The following is a 22193-nucleotide window of genomic DNA, read 5'->3' on the forward strand; positions in this document are numbered from 1 at the left end:
AACCCAACGAGTTTCCGGCAAAATATTTTACATCACACGATTGAGGGAGGGGAGAGGTGATTTCATATTTGAATAAGGATCCTCTTCGGATTCTTTTTATGAGGATCCCGAAAATTCTCAAATTGTATCCGTTCATCATATATTGTGCGATTAAAAATTATTAAAAATATTTTTATTTAAAATTAAATATAAATAATATCTAATAAAAACTGATCGCACGATATATAATAAACAAAGACCATTGCAAAATCCCCTCTATCCTTGCAAAGAGAAATCCTGAGAGGACCCTCTTTCTTCATAATTTACCACTGTCGGGCTCTTTTCTTTGATACATCACTCACAAGAAGCAAACGATTGCTCTGCATTTCAGGTAAAAAATTTAAACCCACGCGCATCTCAGACACAGTGTATCAACATTCTAATACAGTAAATTATTGAAGCATTGAACTTTGAAAAATGCATAAATAAAAAACAAATAAAAAGTTTCCCTGTTTTCCTTTGGGTAGGGTTGAAATAGCCCAAGGTTGGGTTGCGTTTTAGAGGACAAGATTGCTACCACTTAAATTTGGGGCTTAAGCCTACACATGTTGAGGAATGCTACGCTCGTTCGTCCACGCACATACAGACATCGGTGAAATTGAATGTATTGTGAGTATGTGTAGACGATTGTGAGACGTTAATGCATTCCACAACTTATTGTCGTGGGAGTGTTCAAGCCCAAGGCTCCATGATCGGGTCTAAGCCCGCATGAGGTGTTTGAACCTCAAAACCTCATTTCGTGACACTATGATGCGTCAACAACTCAGGTTTGCTCTTACACATGTGGACGATAGTGAGATTGATGCATAATGAGTCTGTGGTAGAAGATTGTGAGGCGTTAATGAATTTTGAGGTCTACAGTGCATAAAAAACTCAGAGTTTCTCAAACATTCGTGAATAGAAATGAAAAGTTGATGCACTGTAGTATTCACAATGCATTATAAGTACTACAATGCATCAAAAACTCAAAATCAGTCACACGCTCATGGGTTTTTAAGCCCGGTGAAATTCAATTGATATAAAAGCGATCAAAAGGCAATAATGTCTTGGAATTTGGATACCCTTAACAAGCAAGGAAAGAAAGTACATTATCTCTTTGGAAAATTAGTGCCTATGGATTAGGTTGGTGACATGGTGTTATGGTTGCTAGTGGTAAAATCTACAGCTACAATATTCCAATTTCACCAAAAAGGCCAGTCTTAGGGGCCCACATAAAAAGTGAAGGTGGAAATTGATTGGCCCAATGGGCCCTAGAAACCCAATCGACAATCTTAGTGCCACGACAAAAGCTAGGACCATAAAGCTAAACCGTAGGCCCTACTGATCGTAAGCTGGTGAGTCACAGTAACTCAATCATTCCACGCGCCTTGTATCACTGCTAGCGTTAGGTGGAAACGATGAAACGAGATGGACGGCCGTGATTTCATGAGACGTGCGCAGTGCTTTCACACGCCCTCGATTCGACTTGCGAGTTCACAAACGTCCCTCATCTCCTTCATTTCTCCAACGACCGAGTGAGTGAGACCTTCGTCCTCCCCAAAACTCACGTTTTCAGAAATTTCACTGCATTTCTCAGATCGGAGCTTTATGTGACGATCGGAGTTGTTGGGGTTTTCGAAAGATCGGAGTAGTTTTTCTTTTGGGTTGCGTCTCTTTGGTAATTGCTCTGAACCCCCAAAAGATTTGAAATTTCTGATAACCCAAATTGTTATTTGTGTTTTCGTTGTGGAATTTTCCTTTTTCTCATTGTTTTTGAGGATTTGTTGTTAGAATTTGTATAAATGGCCGCCATTGCGTTGTGTATTAGTAGAAAAATGGGGTTTCAGATGCAAATGACGAGATGGGTATGTATGTTCTTGCAAGAAAAACTGGAACTTTTTGTTGAGGAAGAAGATTGATACTGATTGAGAGATGGGTTTGCATTTTCATAGTCAAATTTTTGTTAGAGACTGCTGGCTGAGATTACTGTCAGCTCAACATCTGTTTTTCTTATGATTTCTAGGCTTTTAGATTAAAAATTGTTAGCTTCAATTTCGGGGGTTTTCCATTTAACACTAACTCTGTCGAGTTTGGGGAATTTCTCAAATAATTAGTGTCCGTTGTGTAATTGGTTTTTCTTTTGGCCGATGGATTAATGCTACTATCGCTTAGCTGCCCGTCTGCGTGTTTTCTTTCTTGTAATCATCCTATGTTTTCGGATGGAACTTTGCTTCTCTTTGTTCATGATCTTGTGGTCTTTTATCAGTTTCAGATGGATGCAGCCTCACAAAGCTTCTTGGAAGAGTTGCTTCAGTCCGCTGTCGACAATCATGAGGATAGTGGTGTGGTAAATGAACATTCTGGGCAGCCTGCAACGTGTGCGCTATGCCAAAGGGCTATTTCACCCGAGAATGAGGCGACTGGAGATGTTGAAATTATGTGCGGGGACTGTAAATTTCTGTACCTTGAAGATCTTGGTTCCCCCTCACATGATTCTTATCAGAGGACGCCACCTACAAGAAGAAGAGCTAGGACTGGGAGTTCCGAGTCACTTGAGAATACTTTTTCACAACAGTTCTCGCATATGATTAATCTGGTGCGGCAGAACCAATCCCCTGGCTCTGGGATTGAGGAACTACCTGTGGGTGGTGACTCTACGACTAGGATACCGCTGCGCACAAGCAACCGTACTACACCAAGTGGGTCTAGAAGATGGCGGCGAGTGCTCTCTGATACTGAAAGTGAGGGTTACGAAAATGTGGATTCTTTCTATGGAGAAACTGAATCAAATCTCAGTTTTGGTCGGTACAGGGTATTTCATAGTGAGAGCGATGCAATTTCTTTAAGTGCATATGGAGGGGATTCTGATGCTTCTGTGGACCTACATGGTTTACTGGATACTGAAACGATTATTCCACCAGATGATGGAAGTGCTTATGATAGTGATACTGACATTGATCCAATGCATGCTGGTCTTAGCCAGTGGAACTCAGATGACACTGAGGACGATGATGATGAGGGGGATGAAGAAGATGATGAGTGGGAAGAAGCCGACGTTGAAGTAAACATGGTTGAATCTAGTGAAACCCCAGGTGGCCGGCTTCGTAATCTTTTAGTTTCGCGTCCAGGCAGAAGTAATGGACCATCCATTGGGCGCCACCACCATACATATTTTCCTGATTCTGAGGGTACGTTTCATTGGAGAATGAGGAGGAGGAGTCAAATATATACCCGTACCCTCTTTTCTAACGTGGACGAATCAGAGATGCTGCCTTATGATGGAAATTCTGGTGATTATCTTGATGCTGGAGGCTTTGAAGAATTGCTCGAGCATCTTGCTGAGGTTGATAGCTTAAGACGAGGAGCTCCTCCAGCTTCTGCGTCCTTTGTGAATAATCTGCCTCGTGTTGTCATTAGCAAGGAACATGACAAGCATGATGACTTAGCCTGTGCAATTTGCAAAGATGTATTGACAATTGGTACTGAAGTGAATAAGCTTCCCTGCTCTCACCTCTATCACTCTATGTGTATTTTTCCATGGTTGAGTACACGGAATACTTGTCCACTCTGTCGATATGAGCTACCGACTGATGACAGAGACTACGAAGAGGGGAAACGGAACGTTAGTGCTAGAGCAGAGATCCACAATGTCCGGCAGCAGAATGCAAGTGTGGACAGTTCCTCCGGTGCTTTCAACAGAGCTTATGAAGATGAGGAGCATGAGCAGAGTGCAGCAAATAGGGAACCAACCACTAATGGCTCGAGAGGAGAAAATAGTCGGGGGAGATGGTTTCTTCTCGCAGCTGCTCCAATTGTCAGTCTTGTGGGTATTGTTCTTGTGCTGTGGTTAGGAAGTCCGCTGTTGGAAAGAAGAGGTCTGGCAGGAAACCAGAACTTCGCCAATCACGCCCGCCACCAGAGTCCTATCACCGGCGCCTCACCCAACCACAGGGAGAACAGAAGCCGGAGATGGTGGTCACTTTTCTGAGGAGGGTTCGTGAAATATTAGTAAATATCTATGCTAAGTTTGGTATTTCTGCTTTCCCGAGTCCCGACTATTGTCTATTTGCCTGTAGGCTGTAGCTGTCGTTCTGTTGCAGATCTTCAGTGAGTTTTTCGAATTGTTGTTGTGGAATCGTGTCAAAATTCGGTCACTTGTAAGTGTAGCTCAACCCCTTTTGTGACCAAATCCAAATGTGAGTTTGGTTTTCTTTGTAATAGCGGTTGAATTTCAAAATGCGAACAGCAAGGTTTCTTCTTTTCGATTCAACATTGAAAGAAGTATCATTAGACGAAGTTCCAGTTGGTTTTTTGACACCTGACTTACATTTAATATAGCTGCTAAAGGTCGCACATTGACCAAATTCTAGCTTTTAAGAAGATTTTTGAGAAAACTTTGTAGCTCAAGTAGTTAAGAAGATTTTTGAATAAATTTTAGCGGTATTCGATCTCCCCTCTCCACGTTGCTTGCTTGAAATATAAAAAAATAAATTCACTTTGCAAGGCATCAAAGCATTCACCACTGTAATTGCTTAAGTTTTGAAAATTTGAATTCGATCTGCTTGATCATAAGTAGTTGAATTACTTGAATATATTCAGGATTTTGAGGCTCTTAATTCTCTGATATATGAGAATTGGAAGGTTGATAGGTAGGTTCCTTCCATTTACATCATTTTTCAAAAAAGAAAAAAAAAAAACCGAAACCGAAAAAAAATTCAAACTGAAAAAAAATAAACCGAACTGAAGCGAATCGAAATTTCGATTCAGTTTCAATTTTACCAAAAAACAGAACCGTTTTGATCTGAACCCAGCCCTAGGACTAACAGTATCAGACTAAGAAGCTAGACTAACAATAAATTATTATTATATTCTCTACCCGATAGTTTAGATTATAATGTCTCTTATACCAAAAAGTAACGTTGGTTTTTTATCCGTACTCTTTTTGCTAAGTTGCTTAATTTGTAAAATTTTATAAAAAAATAATTGCTTCCACTTTACAACCAGTTCGGGGACTAAATTGCCCCCATTAATCCTTGGAAAAGTAAAAATACACAGGCCCCTGCTGAACGTAGACGACAGCGGCCCTTGACGGACTTGAAATATTAACGGACGCAAGGGCAGCTGTCATGACAAAATTCACGGCCGGGCGGGATGCTCCTTCCTCCGGCTCAGTTCACCGTGAAACAGGTCGACACCTTGCATTGTACACGAACGAACAATTTCCAAGTTTAACTATTAACATCGACTGCCGGAAAATCAATAGCTGAAGGTAGATAGGGGTGAGTGGCACAGCAACTTTTGCAAGCTTTTTTCAGAAGAGTATGTTGAGGTACAAGACGATCCAACCGGCCATGGAGAAGATGGCGAATATGTGCACCCAGAACAGGACGGCAGCTGCCTCTCTTCCACAGCCTCTTAAATTTGCAACAGCACCTGCGGACAAGGTTTGATGTGTTAATATGAAACTTTGATGTCGATTTGAAGCACAGTCGAGCCATCTATATAATTTAAGATTTGTTACCAGCGAGGACAGATGTAGGCATTGTGTGCTGGAGCAGCAGGACAAACCGGAACATCTGGTCATTGGGAGGGAGGAAGCCGAGCTTATCAGCTAACATTACAACGCCAAGTCCTACAGGGGGCACCAAGACTAATCGTGCGAATATAATTGCAGCAGTTGTTCGTAGACCAAGTTTGGAACTTCCCGGACCTGCAAATAACACAGAGATGTCATGATATGTTCATCTAAATCCAAACAAATTAGGTGGATGCTTATGATGAAGGGACGTCAACTCACCATCAACAAGGTTGCCACCTAACGCCAACAGAATGCATGGAATCATGGCTTCCCTGACAATCACCAATATTGTGAGATTCTTTCACAAATAAAACATGAAATTCAACAGAATCCACAAAAGTAACTTTTATTTCCATAGGCATCTATCACAAACATATTCGACAAGAAAAAGGTTATAGGAATTGTAAGTCCAACGTTTCCGCTATATTACCACTAAAGTTCATCAAAATTCCAAGTTGCAATTTCTCGACATAGATTATATTAACTTTTATTCATCTATCAATATCAAAAAACACTGGTTTATCCATCAGCGTCAGCATTCTTAAACAGGATAAATACAAACGAAATTTAATGGGAAAATATAGCAAATTAATAACCAACAACATGTGTATTGAAGACAACCACCAAATATTATCAGCTAACATGGAGTATAAGATTCGACTGAGCATACCCAAGGATAATGCAGCTGTCGGTGAAGAAGAAAAGTGGACCATCAGATGTAAAGATCAATTTCTTTAAAAATGGTATGGTTCCAAGTACCATGGCCAGGATCTGCAGCAAAATTGTGCATACTAATTAGAAGCTGCTCGTCTTGACGCTCCAACCGATAAATTCATTAATAAATACAGTTATAAAACTAGTTTGGAAAATAAATCAAACTTACAGAAGCTATTATAGGTGGTTGAAGAACTTGTTTGAGCTTCAACTTCTCATAGATGAATAAGAAGAACTTTGTAATCTGCGACGAGTCATGACATGTAATTAGGAACATAGTATATACTAGAGACAACACAATAAAGCAGTGAAGTAAAGTAAAAATCCCAACTTTCAAGTTCGAAGCTGTTAAAATACATGGATCTATATATGTAAGTGATAGAAAGTTGAAAAACTTTAAGCTGCCTATCTTTGCTATCAATTTTTTTCCCTGACAACATACCTCCCATCTTGCCAAAATAAAACGTATCCCTTTTCTCTTTTTGAAAGGATGAAATATTTTGCATCAGGACAGGATGATGTTTGAGATTAGATGTGGATGACTAAATTCATTCTCACCTTAGGCTTATTTGAAGCATTCGACTCGGTTTCTGCAACCTCTTCTTTACGTGCTGTCTCTTCTTCATTTTCGTCAGGTGTAAGCAATGGAACTTGATCAGGTGTCGTGCCATTTCGAGGGCTTTTGATTGGGAGTTCTTTTTCCTCAACGTCAAAGGTACCTTCTGGAGGGGGGGACAGCATTTGAAATACATACGTGTATAGAATGATTGCACCAACCTATAGCGGCATCAGCAATAAGCTACAATGTTTAGTAACTTATCATGTATAATTTAACTAATGCACCCGAAAATCTTATGTATTGCATCACTGCATAATTGCAACTTGGATTCAAGTATACAAGCTGTGGGGATCAAAAGTGAAACGAAAATTACTTACCCACTGGCCAAACGAAATATAGGCAGTTCCATCTGTTTTACATGTGGTTGAATCACCGAAAGGGTTCGATTTGTCTCTACATAAAGCTGAAATTAGAACCAGTGGCACATTCCCGATGTTTCCTGTAATCAATGGTATAAGCCAACACATTATGCACAATGACCAAGCAGCAAAAATGCAGCTTATACAGAAAACTTAATACTAAAATGTATAGAAGGGTTTTTTTCTAATTTGTTAAAACTATTGATAGAAGGGGGTGTCAAAAAGCATACCTATTCCAATTTGTACAATTGTAAACTTGAAGAAAGGGTATGGTGGGTGGACAAGGGATGCAACAATATAACCTATTATGGAGCCTGTAGTGCTACCAATCACGACATTCACGGGAATAAACCACCTGTAAAAGGAGAAATTTCTAGTTCAGAAATAATGCATTGGGATTTTGGCTACGTGGAACAAAATCCAATTTTGCATCAAATCTAAAGGATTCCTTGGTTTGGGCCAAAGAAGCAATGTCACAGCAGAACTAAATCTTACCACTCAAGCATTTTCTGTAGGGTGATGGCTTGTCCAAGCTGAGAGAATATCAAACATGGAAGCAAGAGCGAGAAGACCAACTGCAGAAAATAGTTGGAAAATCAATCAGTTATACAATGCAACGGTATATACACAAAAATGTGGCTTATAGTGCAAAATTGCTAAGGGCTCATTGGGGACTGCTTCTGCTTATAAGTTCTTCTACTAAAACATGTAGAGCTTTTATTAAAAATCCAAGTGCTACGACCAAGAAGCACTTCGAACTTTTTCTCCCAAATGTAATCAAAAGCGCTTTTGGTTGTTAAAAAAAATAAACTTTTAGTCATTCCAGACGCAATCCCAAAAAGTCCCTAAAGCTTGGGAGGTGACAAGAGGGTTTTTCTTACCCCATTCAACAATTTCCTTCCACTGGCTGGGAAGATGTTCACGTACTTGGAAGCCATTAGAAGCCCCAAGGAGCATACTGTAAAAACCTTTGCTATGGGAAGCACGGCGATCTTGATTGTCCCAAGTAACGATTCCCCTCCCGCTTGATTCACCACTTCCACCGCCGCCAAAATCCTCTCCATGGTTTCCCCCCAAATTTCTTTTACTGCAGTGTCTTCAATAATCCCAGTTCACACAAATTCCTTCTCATGCAAAACCCGAACCGGGTTTTCGCACAATTCAATTCTCGATTCAGAATAACACCCCCTGAAATTACAATTCCGGATTGTAAAAAGGGGGATTTTCAAAAATCCCTCCTTTTTCCGGTGAATCCTCTCTTGCACTGCAAATTCCTTCAATCAACAAAAACAGAGACAAATAAGAAAACACCGACCATCTTAAACATCAAATCCCGGATAAAATCCTAGTCATTGTCTAAATATAACTCCTTGGATGCACCAAAACAAACATTATCCAAATCGACATAGAATTAACGTAAACCCAATCAAATTAGAAGATATAAAACCATGTGCAACAAGGAACCCCAAAAATCCCAACCTACATTGTAGTGTTCATCAGGCGGTCTAGCTGCCACGGATCCTTCGCAGCAACCAAACCCTCTAGCAATCGGGAAAAAGAACCAAAAAAAAAAAAAAAGCACAAAAACTCAACCCAAAAATAAATATAAATAAACAAACAGAAGACAAGATGTCTAGAACAACGTAGGAAATGGAGAAATGAGGAATCCGAGATCCAAAAAAAAAACTACAAATCAAATAAAAACAAGAACAAAACAAAGAAACTGAGAATTTGGGTCGTCTGAGTTTACCTACTCTTTTGCTTGCTGTGTCTCTCTCTCCTTCTCTCCCTCTCTGGTTTGGTGGCAGTCAAGCTGGCGGGTTTGCCACCGCCCTCTCAAAAGCTTCTGCTTCTCTAATTTCCGATTTATATATTAAATTCTGATTGATTTTTTTGTTAATCTCGTAATATCGGGATTCTGAAACTCGGTTACGTCGACGGCTCTCTCAGCAATTTGTATGGTGCGGCGTGTCTGACGAAACTGCCCCTCGGTGTTTCCATGTATTATCGATCTCGCCCTTACATACTTACCCTTCCATACTTACCCTTCCCGCGTGACCGTGACGTCTCTAGGATACCCTACCAACGAAACTTCCACGCACCTGCATGTGGACCTCTTTTTTGGAGTCGTTCAATTTTCGTTTGTTTTTGTGGTAAATAGCAAATTTGAGTTGGATTTTCTATTTTATCATGAAAATAAATGTTGGAGATTTTTTTTTTTTAAATTTTCAAAGAAAGTAAATTTCTTGACATGGATCATGAATTTTTTTTTTTTTTTTTTTTAAGGGTAAGTTTAGGGGAGTGTGGGTTATCCCATCTCAAGGTCAGAGCATATCACAAGTCCTTTTTAGGGCTTACAGTGGGGGTTTTAGTCTTTTTTATTTTGTTTTTACAGATCGCTCACCAAGAAAGATTGTCAATAGCGAACTCGCACATAGATTTTGATTTAGGAAAGAGAACGATTATTACTAATTCATAGGTCCTGGTTGGCTAAATTAATCGTGAAGTTATCACATCGTTTAATTTGTCCTTTGTAAATCATTCGGCTTGTCACATCGTGAAAGGTTAGGAGAGTTGCCTTGCCTTGATTAAATTTTGCTTAGGGGTCTAGTATTGCCTTCATTAATTACAATAATAGAAAGATTTGTGTGATGTATGATGATATGACACAAGTTACTAGCATTATGTAGTGTTCTCATTGATGTGAACAAGTAACTCATCTGTCTAAGCAACTCATCTGTCTAAGCAAGCTTATCTTCTTTTTTAAAATGCCAAATACCCCCTTAACTATCAAAAAATTGTCAATTATATTCTGAACATTTTTTTTATTGTCGATCCCTCTAAATTAGTAGAAAGCTGCCAATTATCCCCTGCCATTTGATTTTAGAGAATTTTATCTAAATTGTCATTCAACGGTGTTATGTGAGAGACATGTAAAATAGTTTCAAGGACAAACATGAAATTCAACTCAGAAAAACAGTACAATTCAAGAGAATTTCATCCAAATAATTCGAGAGAAATGAGTAATTGACATTCTTGTGATAGTTTGAGGTAGTACTAGCTAAATGTTATGTCACCAGAAGACATATCACGTTGGTATTGTTTGGATACAACAATTAATAAACAACATTTCTTCCCAATAATGTGAGTAACATCATCTAGCAGAAGTAATTTAAAGCATATCTAACGGGAGCTTTATAACCTAAATAAATTGATAATCTTGAGTTAAAATTGAAAAAAAACAAAACAAAACTTCTAGCCCAACAAAATTTGCTTTGTCAAATTAAAGGCTAGGCACCTTGGGTTGCCAAATTAACCTCCGATTCTTGCCCAACATAGATATGCTCCTGGATTTTGAAAATTCTTATGCCTAGCCTTGTCTCATTTAACTTTTAACCAAAAAAATCTTAGTTACTGGTTTTAGGATTCCTCTTGATTAACGGTTAATTAAAAAACCTTAACAAATGATGAACGGTTAAACGTTTCACCTAGAAGTCTAGACTAGTAGAAAAGTAGGTCCCTGGCTGTATTTATAGGGACGTAAAAGGTGATCGTTCGAAGGGTAGTTGGTTGAGGAGGAGAGATTTTTCAGTGTGATGGGAATACGGAATATTACATCATGTGTCATTATACAAAGTGTGAAATATATGTATTAAAAAGTTAATAACTTAAAAAATAAAATTTTCCACCACTTATATAAAAACATGTTGTGTATCATTTGTATTCCGATCACAATAAAAAATTTCTCTTTGAGGAGGATGGGGAGAGAGGTTTAGAATTCGTGGAGTAGGTGCTGATATCTTGTAAATTTTTATCATTTCATGTCATTTTAAATATAAAGAAAATAAAATTGGAACGATACAGAGATGATTAGTATGGTCCCTACACAAAGATGACACGTATAAATTAAGAAATGGTCGAAATTTTCTTGTTTAAAAAAATTATAAAGAAAAGGGGAGCTTTGGAATGGCTGTTGAGAACGGGGGACGATGACCCTCCCCCTTCAACCAATTATTCATATGTCAGGACGTTGGATAGATATATTGTTGTATTGTGTCAGCTGGAAATATTAATTAATAATAAGGGGAAGAAAGCCTTACAAAAAATTAAAATTCAATAAAAATATCAGATTCAGATCAAATCGAAAGAGAAATGGCAATAAGTATATATAGAAGATGAAGTCACGTACGTGGGTTGAGGACAAGCAATGAAACAAGATGAACTACTCTTTTTTGGTACTAGGGTTTTTACTCGACTAGTTTCCATGCAATAAGCTTTTGGAATCTCCTCCACATGATAATCGTGTTCCGAGTAACCTTGCACACTCAGTTCACTCGACTTCAACGAACTAGGGTTTCGTGTATATGGTGAATGCTAGCAACTTTTGTATTTGCTTTGTATTTCAACATTTTCAGCTCTCGTGACTAACATAAATTAATGCTATTAGGAGAAGGAAAGAATAGGATAACTTGAAATTTTGGAAATGAGAAAGTAGGGAAAGAGAATAGTATCAATTTCTCATCTTAATTATCTAATTCCTATTTTTTAGATTTTTTTTATTTTTTAGAAAAACTTGATGGTAAGAGGGAAATTTTATTGATAACGAAAACAAGAGGTACACCTAATTAGGGGAACATAAATCTAACCCTTCATAATACAATAAAGAAGGATAAAAAAATAAATGAAAAATAAGGGGAGACATAAACCTTACCATTCTAGAAACAAAAATAACAAAGATACTGTGGAGCCAAAAATAATCCCAAAAATTCTAGTGGCGACACATGGACTTTTATTCAAGATGACAAGATTGCCCTTAATAAATTGGCACACTTCTCAGATTCTCCCATGAGCATCTCACATCCCTGAAGGACTCAACAGCTGAACACCACTGCCCACAGCTCACCTGTCCATGGTAAGGAATTAAAGATAAGAATTAATTACCCAAATCCTATCTTTAATACATTCCTAATTGAAGATTGACTTCAATCAAGTAAGTAATCCTAATTTAAACCAATTAAGAATTATTGCCCTATTATCTCCTATTAAATATCTTGGGAATATTTAGAGAATATTTTCTCCATTAAACCCTATATGGCCGGCCCTAGCCCTATAAATACTCCATATTCTACCAATTTCTAGGAGCTTTTGACAATCCTAAAAAGTCTCAAAACACTTTATTCTCTCAGAGAAACTAACTTAGGCATTGAAGATCCGTTGACCTAACCCCCCCACCTCGTGGACGCGTGAGGCTTAGGTCTCTGATCAAAGGTGTGCGTGAGGCTTAGGTCTCTGATCAAAGGTGTCAAGACTGAAGACGACGGAAATTTGCATCCACATATACGAGGGAAAGAGAGGGGACATGAAACCTAACCCCTCTAAAGCCTAACCTAAAGGTCTAATCTATTTTTTAGACATACTAATCTAACACCTTTTCAATTCTATATGTGTTAACTTAGTGTTCATGGTTTAGATTTTAGGGCTTAACTTCCCATGAGACCATACTGAGTGACACTATCAATCACCTAAAACTTGCCATGTGGTAAGCTTTGATTATAATTTTTAACATATATTTTTTAAAACTCTCATAAATACTATTCCTCTTAATTAATCTACAACATTGATTCATCTAATGACTCATGGGTTTTTCCTCTTTTTATCCCACTCTTTTTTTCTTTCATCTCAAGTTTTTTCCCTTCCCCGGTTTATTGTTTGTGTCCAGAATACTAGTTCCAGGGTATTGATATGGCAACTCCTACTCCACACAACATTTCAACATTCGACTCGCAATCTTTTTCACATCAAACACAGACATACGTAATCTTTACTGGAAAGAAATAAAGACCCTTAACTGAGTAACATATTGGACACTAGTGAAATACCAATTTCTCAACGATGTTAGTTTTCTTTTATGGATGACTAATGAAAGCATCTATCTATATATTTTCCATCTTCCATCTTCCATTTGGCTTTGGACTTTTTTCATTGGAAATTACGAACAAAATTTCGTTTTAAAATGCTTCATTGTTTGCTTCCGCGGCGCCCCGGGGGGGGGGGGATATTAATTATGAGAAATTTAAATATAAATAGATGATAAAAATTATAATTAAAGCTTACCACATTCTAAGTTTTAGGTAATTAGTAGTACTACTCAATATGATTAAGTAATAGTTAAGTTTCACACAAGTTTTCTCGACAAATAAGTAGAGTTCTATTAGGAGTGTGTTATCTCGTTTGTGAAAATATCTTTATAAACCTTATCATATCATCTGTAAAACAAGACATGAATCATATTTAAGCAAGCTCACGATCATTTGGATTCATGACATGCAATTTTGTCATCGGTAAATCAGATTTGTGACTTCTCTTCCACATAAAGTGGATGACAATCAAATCACAAAACAACATGAGAACTATTCCTTTTTCCAGCACTGCATGCTTCCCATCCCCACAATATTATTGCTCCACATGGACCCAACTGTTAACTTTGGAGGAATTGAAGAAACTTAGGGAAGAAGAAAGTAGTGAGAACATGAGAATTAGAGAGAGTATGCAATATGATATTGTATTAGACAATGATTTGATGAAATTATTACATCAAGAGGTTATATAGTAATAACCCTCATTTGCCTATTACAAAATTACCCTTAGCACTCTTTGCTTATTACAATAATACCCTCAACAGATTTAACCAACTCTCAACCAACTAACTAATTCAACTAATACACTATTGACATCTGCCATATGAACATTACTCCCCCCTCAACCGTAGCTGAGGAAACATTGTGAAGCTGTGGTTGAACAAACAAACCGACAATAGAACAAAATCATAATAGAGTAACAAAACCTGCAGCACCATGTTTGACATATCCCAAACCAAGATTGTGACAATGTTTATTGAACACAGGACTATGTAAGCCCTTAGTAAAGACATCTGCAACTTACTCTTCAGTAGGAATGTACTGGACTAAAAGATCACCATTTTGAACATTCTCTCGTACAAAATGGTAATCAGTATCAAGATGTTTAATCTTGGAATGAAACACAGGATTAGAGCATATTGCAAGTGCAGATAAATTGTCACATTGCAAGCAAGGAGGATAAGGCAAACCCTGATTGAGATCTTTTAGCAAAGAACGAACCCAAAACACATCTGCAACACAGTGAGCTAAAGCTTTGTACTCTTCCTCAGTTGAACTTCTAAAAACAGTTGATTGTTTCTTAGACTGCCATGATATAGGATTAGAACCTAGGAAAATCACATAGCCTGTAATTGATCTCCTTGTGTTTATATCGGTTGTCCAATCAAAATCAGAATAAGCATTGATGGATAATGCTGCAGACTTGGTATACCTCAACCCACAAGTAATTGTCCCTTGCAAATATCAAAGTATCCTTTTTACTAAGTGAAAATGAAGATCAGTAGGTTTGGTCATGAATTGGCACACCATGTTAACAGAATGTGCAATATCTGGTCTTGTAAAAGTCAGGTATTGCAAGGCCCCGACTATGCTTCTGTATTGTGTAAGATCGCTAAGAGGAGTACCTTCTGCATCAAGTAACTGAGCATGTGGTTTAGAAGGTGTGGACGTAGGTTTACATTGATCCATACCTGCTTTAAGTAATATCTCATTTGCATACTTCAATTGACTAACAAAAAAAGAGCCATCATCTTGATACTGAATGTGAAGACCCAGAAAGTAAGTAAAAGGTCCCAAATCTTTGAGATCAAACACCTCAGCCAAAGTTGTAATGTAACATCCCACATCGTCCAGGGGAGTGAATCATGCAAGCCTTATATGTATATTCCCATCTCTACCTAGCACGAGACCTTTTGGGAGCTCACTGGCTTCGGGTTCCATCGGAACTCTGAAGTTAAACGAGTTCGCGCGAGAGTAATCCTATGATGGGTGACTCACTGAGAAATTCTTGTGTGAGTTCCCAGAAACAAAACCGTGAGGATATGGTTGGGGCCCAAAGCGGACAATATCATGTTACGGCGGAGTCGAGCTCGGAATGTGATGGGGGCCCAGGCAGGGATGTGACACAGCGTCAATTGCCTAGGTAGTGTTGGCGAAAAATATAAATTTTAATGTTGTAGAGTTCTATGTGCAGTGCGACTGAGTCTAATAATATTCTTCTCTAGATAATTTTTTTTTTGATAAGTTCTAATATATTATTGTTTCTTAGCATATGAATGTGAACATGGCATTCTACACAAATAGAGCCCCCTATAATAAGCTTACAGCGAAAGTGCGTGAAGGATTTGGCTTGTTCTTTACACTTCCATGGGCCAGCATAAGTGCTATATATTTGTCATCAAAATACCCAAAAATATCTTGGTCTCCTTCCGAGTTTTATCATAAGAAATGGGAGTACTGACATAAGAGTTTGTGGCGGCTGCCTTAATAAGAATAGTGTTATTCACACATTTATTTTTGACAATCCAATCGATAAATTAAGGAATATCAATAACTTCTTGATAAAGTGTGAGTAAAAATAATGTATAATTAACACTATCCTAATCTAAAAGCTTAAAGTGAACAAGTTTTATTCTTGCCCAAAAAGAAACAGGAATAATTAACAGCTGTCGCTCCTGGACAATGCCACCGGCGGAGGTCGGACGTCAAACAAAACAAATCTGCGCCCGAGAGTTATGCCACACTGCTTTTCTGCAACTAGAAGCTTCCTTTTTCGGCTTTTAGCTTTTGCAAGTGGCGAAGTGCAAAAGCCATTCCAGTTTTGGCTAAAAAAGTGGTTTTAGGTTTTACTATTTTAGAGGTTTTAGATCATCTTCAAAAGAGATGTCAAAAGGTTCACATCTTCAATAACAGTAACAAAAAAATAACATTATAATTTTTCAACCGAAATGTCAAATCCTACATGGTATGACATGGAAAGGCAGCAAGAGGGGTTGCTGTCAAATTTGACAGCAGATTCAAATAATTTTTAATTAATTACTAAATCTTTTTTATTAAATTATTTGCCCTCTCTCGCTCTACCCATCTTCCTGTTGAACCAAGACCAAGCTCACAAAGTGCAATCACAAAGTCCAACTCACAGAAGATGACTTACGCCAGAGACGAAGCGGGCGGAAGCAACAACGGCAATGGTGGAGGCGGATTTCATAGAGTGCAAGCAGAGTGTGACCTAGAATCCCATTGGGAACTCAATCTCGCACAAAAACTCGAAGAGTATCCGGGTGGAAGCAATGACAGCAATGGAGGCGGACTTCATAAAGTGCAACCAGAGCATGACCTAGAATCCAATTGGGAATTCAATCTCACACAAAAACTCAAAGAGTATCCGGGTGGAAGCAATGACAGCAATGGAGGCAGACTTCATAGAGTGCAACTAGAGCATGAAGAGTATCCGGGTGGAAGTCGATCTTGCACAAAAGCTTGAAGAGTTTGTGCTCAAGATTTTCTCCGGTGAAATGGCCACTCAAGCAGAAGGCCATGTTGTTGTTATTTTTGCAGAAGGTGTTCCTTTTGGTTCAAACTACTATTTTTCTATTAATTTAATGTTTCTTTAAAATATAATGGAGAAAAAAAAAATTTAAAATATCAAAGTGCCACAAATATGTCAAAGTTAATTTTTTTGTTTAAAATTTGACATCTCCTTTGGAGATGGTCTTAAGTTTTACATTTTCCTGAGGCTTCTAGGGTTTTTTCCTTTTTACTTCCACAACGGTAATGGTTAAGCTGTGTAGGATTAATTTTATTGCTAATTACATGATTAGGAGAAAGATTAAGAGTAAAGAAATGTTCTATACTTAGCCTTGTTTATAACCCAAGAAAGTTTTGCTTTGCTTGTACATGAAAAGCATTGTATCCTAATTTGGCCAATGCTTATATTATTCTCAGGGGGTCAAATCTGCTCTTATAACCTTTTCTTTTGCTATTTGAATTTCTCTGTAACTAATTGATTGATTTAACTTTTAATTATAGGATACAATAGTCATTGCTCACCTTAAATTTTTTTTTTATCGGTGATGATTTACACACTCTCGTTTTATCCATTTACATTCTTTGTCACTTATTTGTTTTTATGCTTTGATATTCAATAAATCAGAGAAGAATTAAAGCGTAAAAATAGAAGTGGGGTGCAGATTTACAACACGAGAGTGGAAATCGATACATTTTCCCTTTTTTGGGTTAGTCAAAGTTCTTGCCTTTTGCTTATCTGTGGATTCTATGTCCAAACCCACCCAAAAGAGTACTAATTGTGCTGAACAAGTTGGTATTAAGGAAGCCCAACCCAGTAAGTGTTAATAATTGGGTTGGTCTTAGCCCAAGCCTTGCTAAACTTTTTTTTTTGTAAGCCTTACTAAACATTTTCAGGGGAGGAAATTATATGCAAGTAGAGGCTAATACTTATAAACATACCAATATGCATTGCCTCTTCGGATCGAGAAAATTTTATGTGGGGCTTGATTTGTTATTGAATTTTGTTGAGTGTCACTACAAATCTAATAAAAACTTGCCACATGGTAAGTCTTAAGTATAATATTTTATCATCTTTTATTATTTAAAACTCTTATAATTATTTTCATACTAATTAATATACACCATGAAATTAATTTATGTTGCAGTCATATTTAGAATAGGAATGTGATTGTGTAAATCTTAAGAAATCTGAGAATGTATTTTATATTCCTATTAGGAGTAGATTACCTATTAAATGTTGTAATCTTAAAGGGAAATGTTTTTACCTATGCTACCACTATAAATAAAGGCACAATGAGGTGAATTAAACACACCTCACAATTAAATCACTCTCTCTTTTCTCTAATTGTGGCCGGCCCTCTCTCTCTCTAAACCCTAGATCGTTTAATCAAATAGGCTTATAACATGTTATCAGCACGCTCTTGCCAGAAGTGTTATCATCCACAAAATTCAAAGGCTTATTTTTATTTTTTGCTAATCAGATACGCTTAAAATAAAAGAAGATATTTGAAACGTCCACGAAGCATGAAAACATTCCCCATAATGCATGAACCCCTATATGTTTATATTTTCCTCATGATATATATATATATATATATATATATATATATTTTTTTTTTGTTTTTTGTTTCATGCATCGCACAATTAAATTGTTATGTGGAATATGTGAGTCAAAGTATAAAATTAAATTAGAAGCAAATTTAGGGTTTCCTAAACCCCAGGGGATTTCGAAAAAAAAGGGGGAAAACTAGGCCTCGGCACTGTGCACGCCACCGCTAGGCCTCAGCCTGGGGTCAAATTGATGAGCCTGAAACCTTGAACCCGTTTGCACCTTGGTCCACGCCATTCAACCAGCCCGGATTGGCTGGGTTTTCCTCCCCGACATGCACGCTGCAACCTTTTATGGTTGCTAGGCTTGTGCCACGGCCACGGGCCTGGTTCTATGTCCACGCCAGCAAGCTATTATGCTTGTTGGGCTTTGTAGCAACCCCGACCCGCATCACATACAACTAGCCCATTGCGGCTGGGCTTCTCATGCGAACCCATATGCCAGCAAACATGCTAAGCCTGAACCCGTGCCCCTCTTCGGCCTAAAATTGAAACCCAGCCGTGGTTGGGGTTTCTCCTACACCCTCATGGCCTGCAGCCTACTCCCGAGGCCCTTTAGGGCCTCGCCTTTTACTCAAGGCACCCAACCCGAGCCCAATTATTTTTTGGGCAATATTTTTCGACCCAAATGCTATTATTTTAGCATTCTAAATAATTTTAACTTGTATGTTAATATTATTTTTGCTTCTACAATCGACCCCGTATGGCTCGATTTATTGAATTAATTAAAAGTGACCTGTAGTCCATTAATCTGATAATGAATCCAAAATTATTGACCTGAAGATCACTTTTAGACATTAACGATTCAATAATTTATTTTTATATCTTGAACCGTAACATACTTTCGTAGTAACGAAGCTCTCACACTTGAGTTCCCGAAGAACCTCAAATCCACTATATTCAAATTAGTATATTGCATCATGTGTTTCTTGCAGGAACCTCTTATTATGAACTAATTGTACATAAAACTAAATTAAACCTGTATTTTCAAATTTAGTGCCTTTGAAATCTGAAGTTTTCATTCAAAACATACCACATGAAAATTGTAGTTTTCATGCATAAGTTAAACCAATATATGTTTATAGAACCTGTATGTTCTACAATATATGTCTATGGCTTACCACTTCTGTTTTAGGGACAAGTCGAACTTGAACAAGCTTGATTTCTCCACTCTAGAAGTTTTTGGAAGAAACTATCTGAAGTAGGTTCAAGATGTGAAGCTCCATCTGACTGCAAAGGGTATTAGAGCCACCATCGAGACACCTGTCGCCGACAAACCTATTGACGAAGCTCAGAAGGCTACTGCAATGATCTTCATTCGAAGACACATCCATGATACATTGCTAACTGAGTATCTCGTTGAGGAGGACCCACACACCCTGTGGCTTACTTTGGCCGACCGTTTCGATCACCAGAAATACATATACTTGCCTGAAGCAAGACACGACTGGCATCATCTTCGCTTACAGGACATTAAGTCCGTGAATGAATACAACTTTGAAGTTTGTAGAATCCGTTCACTGTTGAAATTTGCAAAGTGGAACTAACCAAATCAGATCTCCTGGAGAATATCTATTCGACCTTCCATGCCACCAATATTGTCCTGCAACAATAATATAGGGCACATAAATTCACCAAGTTTTCATATTTGATCTCTGTTTTACTTCTCGCTGAAAAGCAGAACCAACTTTTGATGAACAATCATCAATCTCGACCCACTGGCTCGAACGCTGCGCCTGAAGCACATGCGACTAATTCTAGTAGTCATAAATGACGAAAGAATTTTCATAGCCGTGGCGATGGGCGGAAAGCCCCACCACGGGCCCAAGGTCAACAAAGTGCTGCACCTAAGGGAAGAAATGTGACCCAGCAATGTCCACCACTCGCCCCTAAGGCCCCAAACAATGGCAAAGTTCACGTTCAACCCGTTTTTACTGAATTGGACATATGCTATCACTGTGGATCAAGGGATCATTAGTCACGCGTATGCCGAGCTTCCCTTGAGGCTATTGCCAAGTATCATTCTCGTCGTGAGTCTAACTTTGCACATGTGGAACATCTGGAAGATGCAACTACATCAGTAGAGATATCAAATTTTCAATAAGCGTCAGCTCCTATGGATGAATAAATTAGACATGTTTTTAAGGTGTTTACCCCTAGTGGCCGAACCCACCAGGAGTGGCTGGCCCTACCCACCTATTTTTCTAGGTATATGGTTTAATTTTGAACAATTTTTCTAAGTATTTGGAATAATTTGTTTGGTTTTGGTTTGTTTTGAATTATGGATTGTTATTTGAATGGATATTATTTTCTTGAATTGCTTAATTGAATGAATGGACTTATATTTATGCATGTGACCAATTCAATCAATTTATTTCTAGGTATGTCTAGTGGAGAAGTTAGTTGTCTGGTAGAAAGTACAACCACGCACACCATCTTGCGTGAACGACACTATTTTACTAACTTAATACCTAAGAAAGCTCATTTGACAACTCTCTTAGGCCCATTCAACCTGATTAAAGGATACGGAAATGCGCGTATCATATTGTCTAATAGTACTATCTTAACCATTAAGAATGCACTCTATTCCACTTTCCAGAATAACGTTGCTGAGTTTAAGAGATATTCGAGATAATCAATATCATATTAAAACCACTGAAGATAATGGTTCTGAATATCTTTGTATCACTTCGTATGAATATGGCCAGAAATGTATTCACGAGAAGTTGGAACGTCTGCCGAGTGAATTGTACATCACAACCATTCATGGCATAGAAGCCCACAATGTGGCCGGCCCTATGCCTGAGTTCCAGGACACTTTGTTGCTTTGGCATGATCGTTTGGGACATCATGAACGTGACATGATGTGCCGTATCCTCAAATCTTCACACGAGTCCCTATGTTCGAATTCCGCCATGCAAAGCGTGTTATTTAGGGAAGTTGAATACTCAACCCTCATATACAATGATTATTCATGACCCCCCCTAAATTTCTTCAGAGGATTCAATGAGACATTTGTGGACCTATCCAACTAACTTGCAGACCATTTAGATACTTTATAGTGTTGGTTGATGCATCGACACGATGGTCACATGTTTGCTTGTTGTCCACACACAGTGCCGCATTTGCTAAACTCCTAGCTCAAATCATTAAGCTAAGGGCTCACCACCCTGATTATTTGATTAAGTCGATTCGACTGGATAATGCTGGAGAGTTTACATCACAGACTTTTGACGATTATTGCATGTTAGTAGGGATTGATATGGAACATCATGTACCCCATGTTCACACCCAAAACGGTCTGGCAAAAGCTTTCATAAAGCGCATTCAATTGATAGCTCGGACTTTGGTTATGAGAACCAAACTGTCGGTATCTGCCTGGAGCTATACAATATTGCACGCAGCTATGTTGGTCCATCTGAGGCCCAGCACTACCCAACCATATTCACCGTTACAGTTGGTCATTGGATAAAGCAAAGCCTTCGAGTACATCTATAATCGTTCAGACTCTATATGCTAAAAAAGAAAAGAGAATGAGGAAGAGATTTTGGAACCTGAAGTTCCTTACCTAAGTGCAATTGGGGCTTTATTGTACTTGGCTTAATGCACTAGACCCGACATCTCATTCACTGTTAATCTTTTGGTAAGATACAGCAATGCGCCCACATGCAAGCACTTGAATAGTGTTAAAGACATTTTCTTAAACCTTAAGGGTATTACGGATTTGAGCTTGTTTGATACCCACGAATTTTCGAGTGTTATCGCCCCCTATGGTTCTCGGATTGATTATTGCCTTGTTGGTTACGTAGATGCTAGATATTTGTCTGACCCACATAGAGCACATTCTTAAA

The 22193-nt window shown here is 38.2% G+C and overlaps 2 protein-coding genes and 1 non-coding gene across 6 annotated transcripts; 2 read left to right on the top strand and 1 right to left on the bottom strand.

Moving 5' to 3' along the window:
- The first annotated feature begins 1416 nt into the window (after positions 1-1416).
- On the top strand, positions 1417-4314 carry LOC103433785 (uncharacterized). 2 transcript variants are annotated; one of them, XM_029101348.2, is made up of 2 exons: positions 1417-1696; positions 2285-4314. In XM_029101348.2, exon 2 carries the CDS (start codon positions 2291-2293, stop codon positions 4004-4006), a length of 1716 nt encoding a protein of 571 aa, XP_028957181.2. In that variant the 5' UTR covers positions 1417-1696; positions 2285-2290; the 3' UTR covers positions 4007-4314. The 2 variants fall into 2 exon arrangements, with proteins under 2 accessions (XP_028957181.2, XP_028957182.2); XM_029101349.2 differs by having other exon boundaries at positions 1522-1696; positions 2291-4314.
- Positions 4315-4968: 654 nt separating this feature from the next.
- On the bottom strand, positions 4969-9354 carry LOC103433787 (protein PIN-LIKES 6-like). Of its 3 annotated transcripts, XM_070820736.1 has the most exons (12): positions 9039-9215; positions 8772-8829; positions 8170-8562; positions 7784-7863; positions 7519-7643; positions 7247-7368; positions 6869-7087; positions 6480-6554; positions 6267-6367; positions 5816-5868; positions 5540-5728; positions 4969-5451 (listed from the first exon to the last, which is right to left on the bottom strand). In XM_070820736.1, the coding sequence occupies exons 3-12, from the start codon at positions 8350-8352 to the stop codon at positions 5330-5332; spliced, it is 1269 nt and encodes a 422-aa protein (XP_070676837.1). In that variant the 5' UTR covers positions 8353-8562; positions 8772-8829; positions 9039-9215; the 3' UTR covers positions 4969-5329. The 3 variants fall into 3 exon arrangements, with proteins under 3 accessions (XP_070676837.1, XP_008370297.3, XP_070676836.1); XM_008372075.4 differs by lacking the exon at positions 8772-8829 and having other exon boundaries at positions 9043-9354; XM_070820735.1 differs by lacking the exon at positions 8772-8829 and having other exon boundaries at positions 9039-9349.
- A 1758-nt stretch (positions 9355-11112) lies between these two features.
- Positions 11113-11216, top strand: LOC114824665 (U6 spliceosomal RNA). The gene has a single exon (XR_003772938.2). It is a non-coding gene; the product is annotated as a U6 spliceosomal RNA (small nuclear RNA).
- Positions 11217-22193: the final 10977 nt, after the last annotated feature.

The sequence above is a fragment of the Malus domestica genome, chromosome 04 (genome assembly GCF_042453785.1).
Source record: "Malus domestica chromosome 04, GDT2T_hap1".
In the NCBI taxonomy this organism is placed as follows: domain Eukaryota; kingdom Viridiplantae; phylum Streptophyta; class Magnoliopsida; order Rosales; family Rosaceae; genus Malus; species Malus domestica.

What these genes read in the sequence shown, in the direction of transcription:
- LOC103433785 (XM_029101348.2), top strand. Translation starts at nt 2,291, where the DNA reads ATGGATGCAGCCTCACAAAGCTTCTTGGAAGAGTTGCTTCAGTCCGCT.
- LOC103433787 (XM_008372075.4), bottom strand. Translation starts at nt 8,352, where the DNA reads ATGGAGAGGATTTTGGCGGCGGTGGAAGTGGTGAATCAAGCGGGAGGG. An exon ending in ATATTTCGTTTGGCCAGTGG is followed by an intron (nt 7,088 to 7,246) that starts GTAAGTAATTTT and finishes ATGCCGCTATAG; the next exon opens with GTTGGTGCAATCATTCTATA. An exon ending in AGGTGGCAACCTTGTTGATG is followed by an intron (nt 5,729 to 5,815) that starts GTGAGTTGACGT and finishes TGTTATTTGCAG; the next exon opens with GTCCGGGAAGTTCCAAACTT.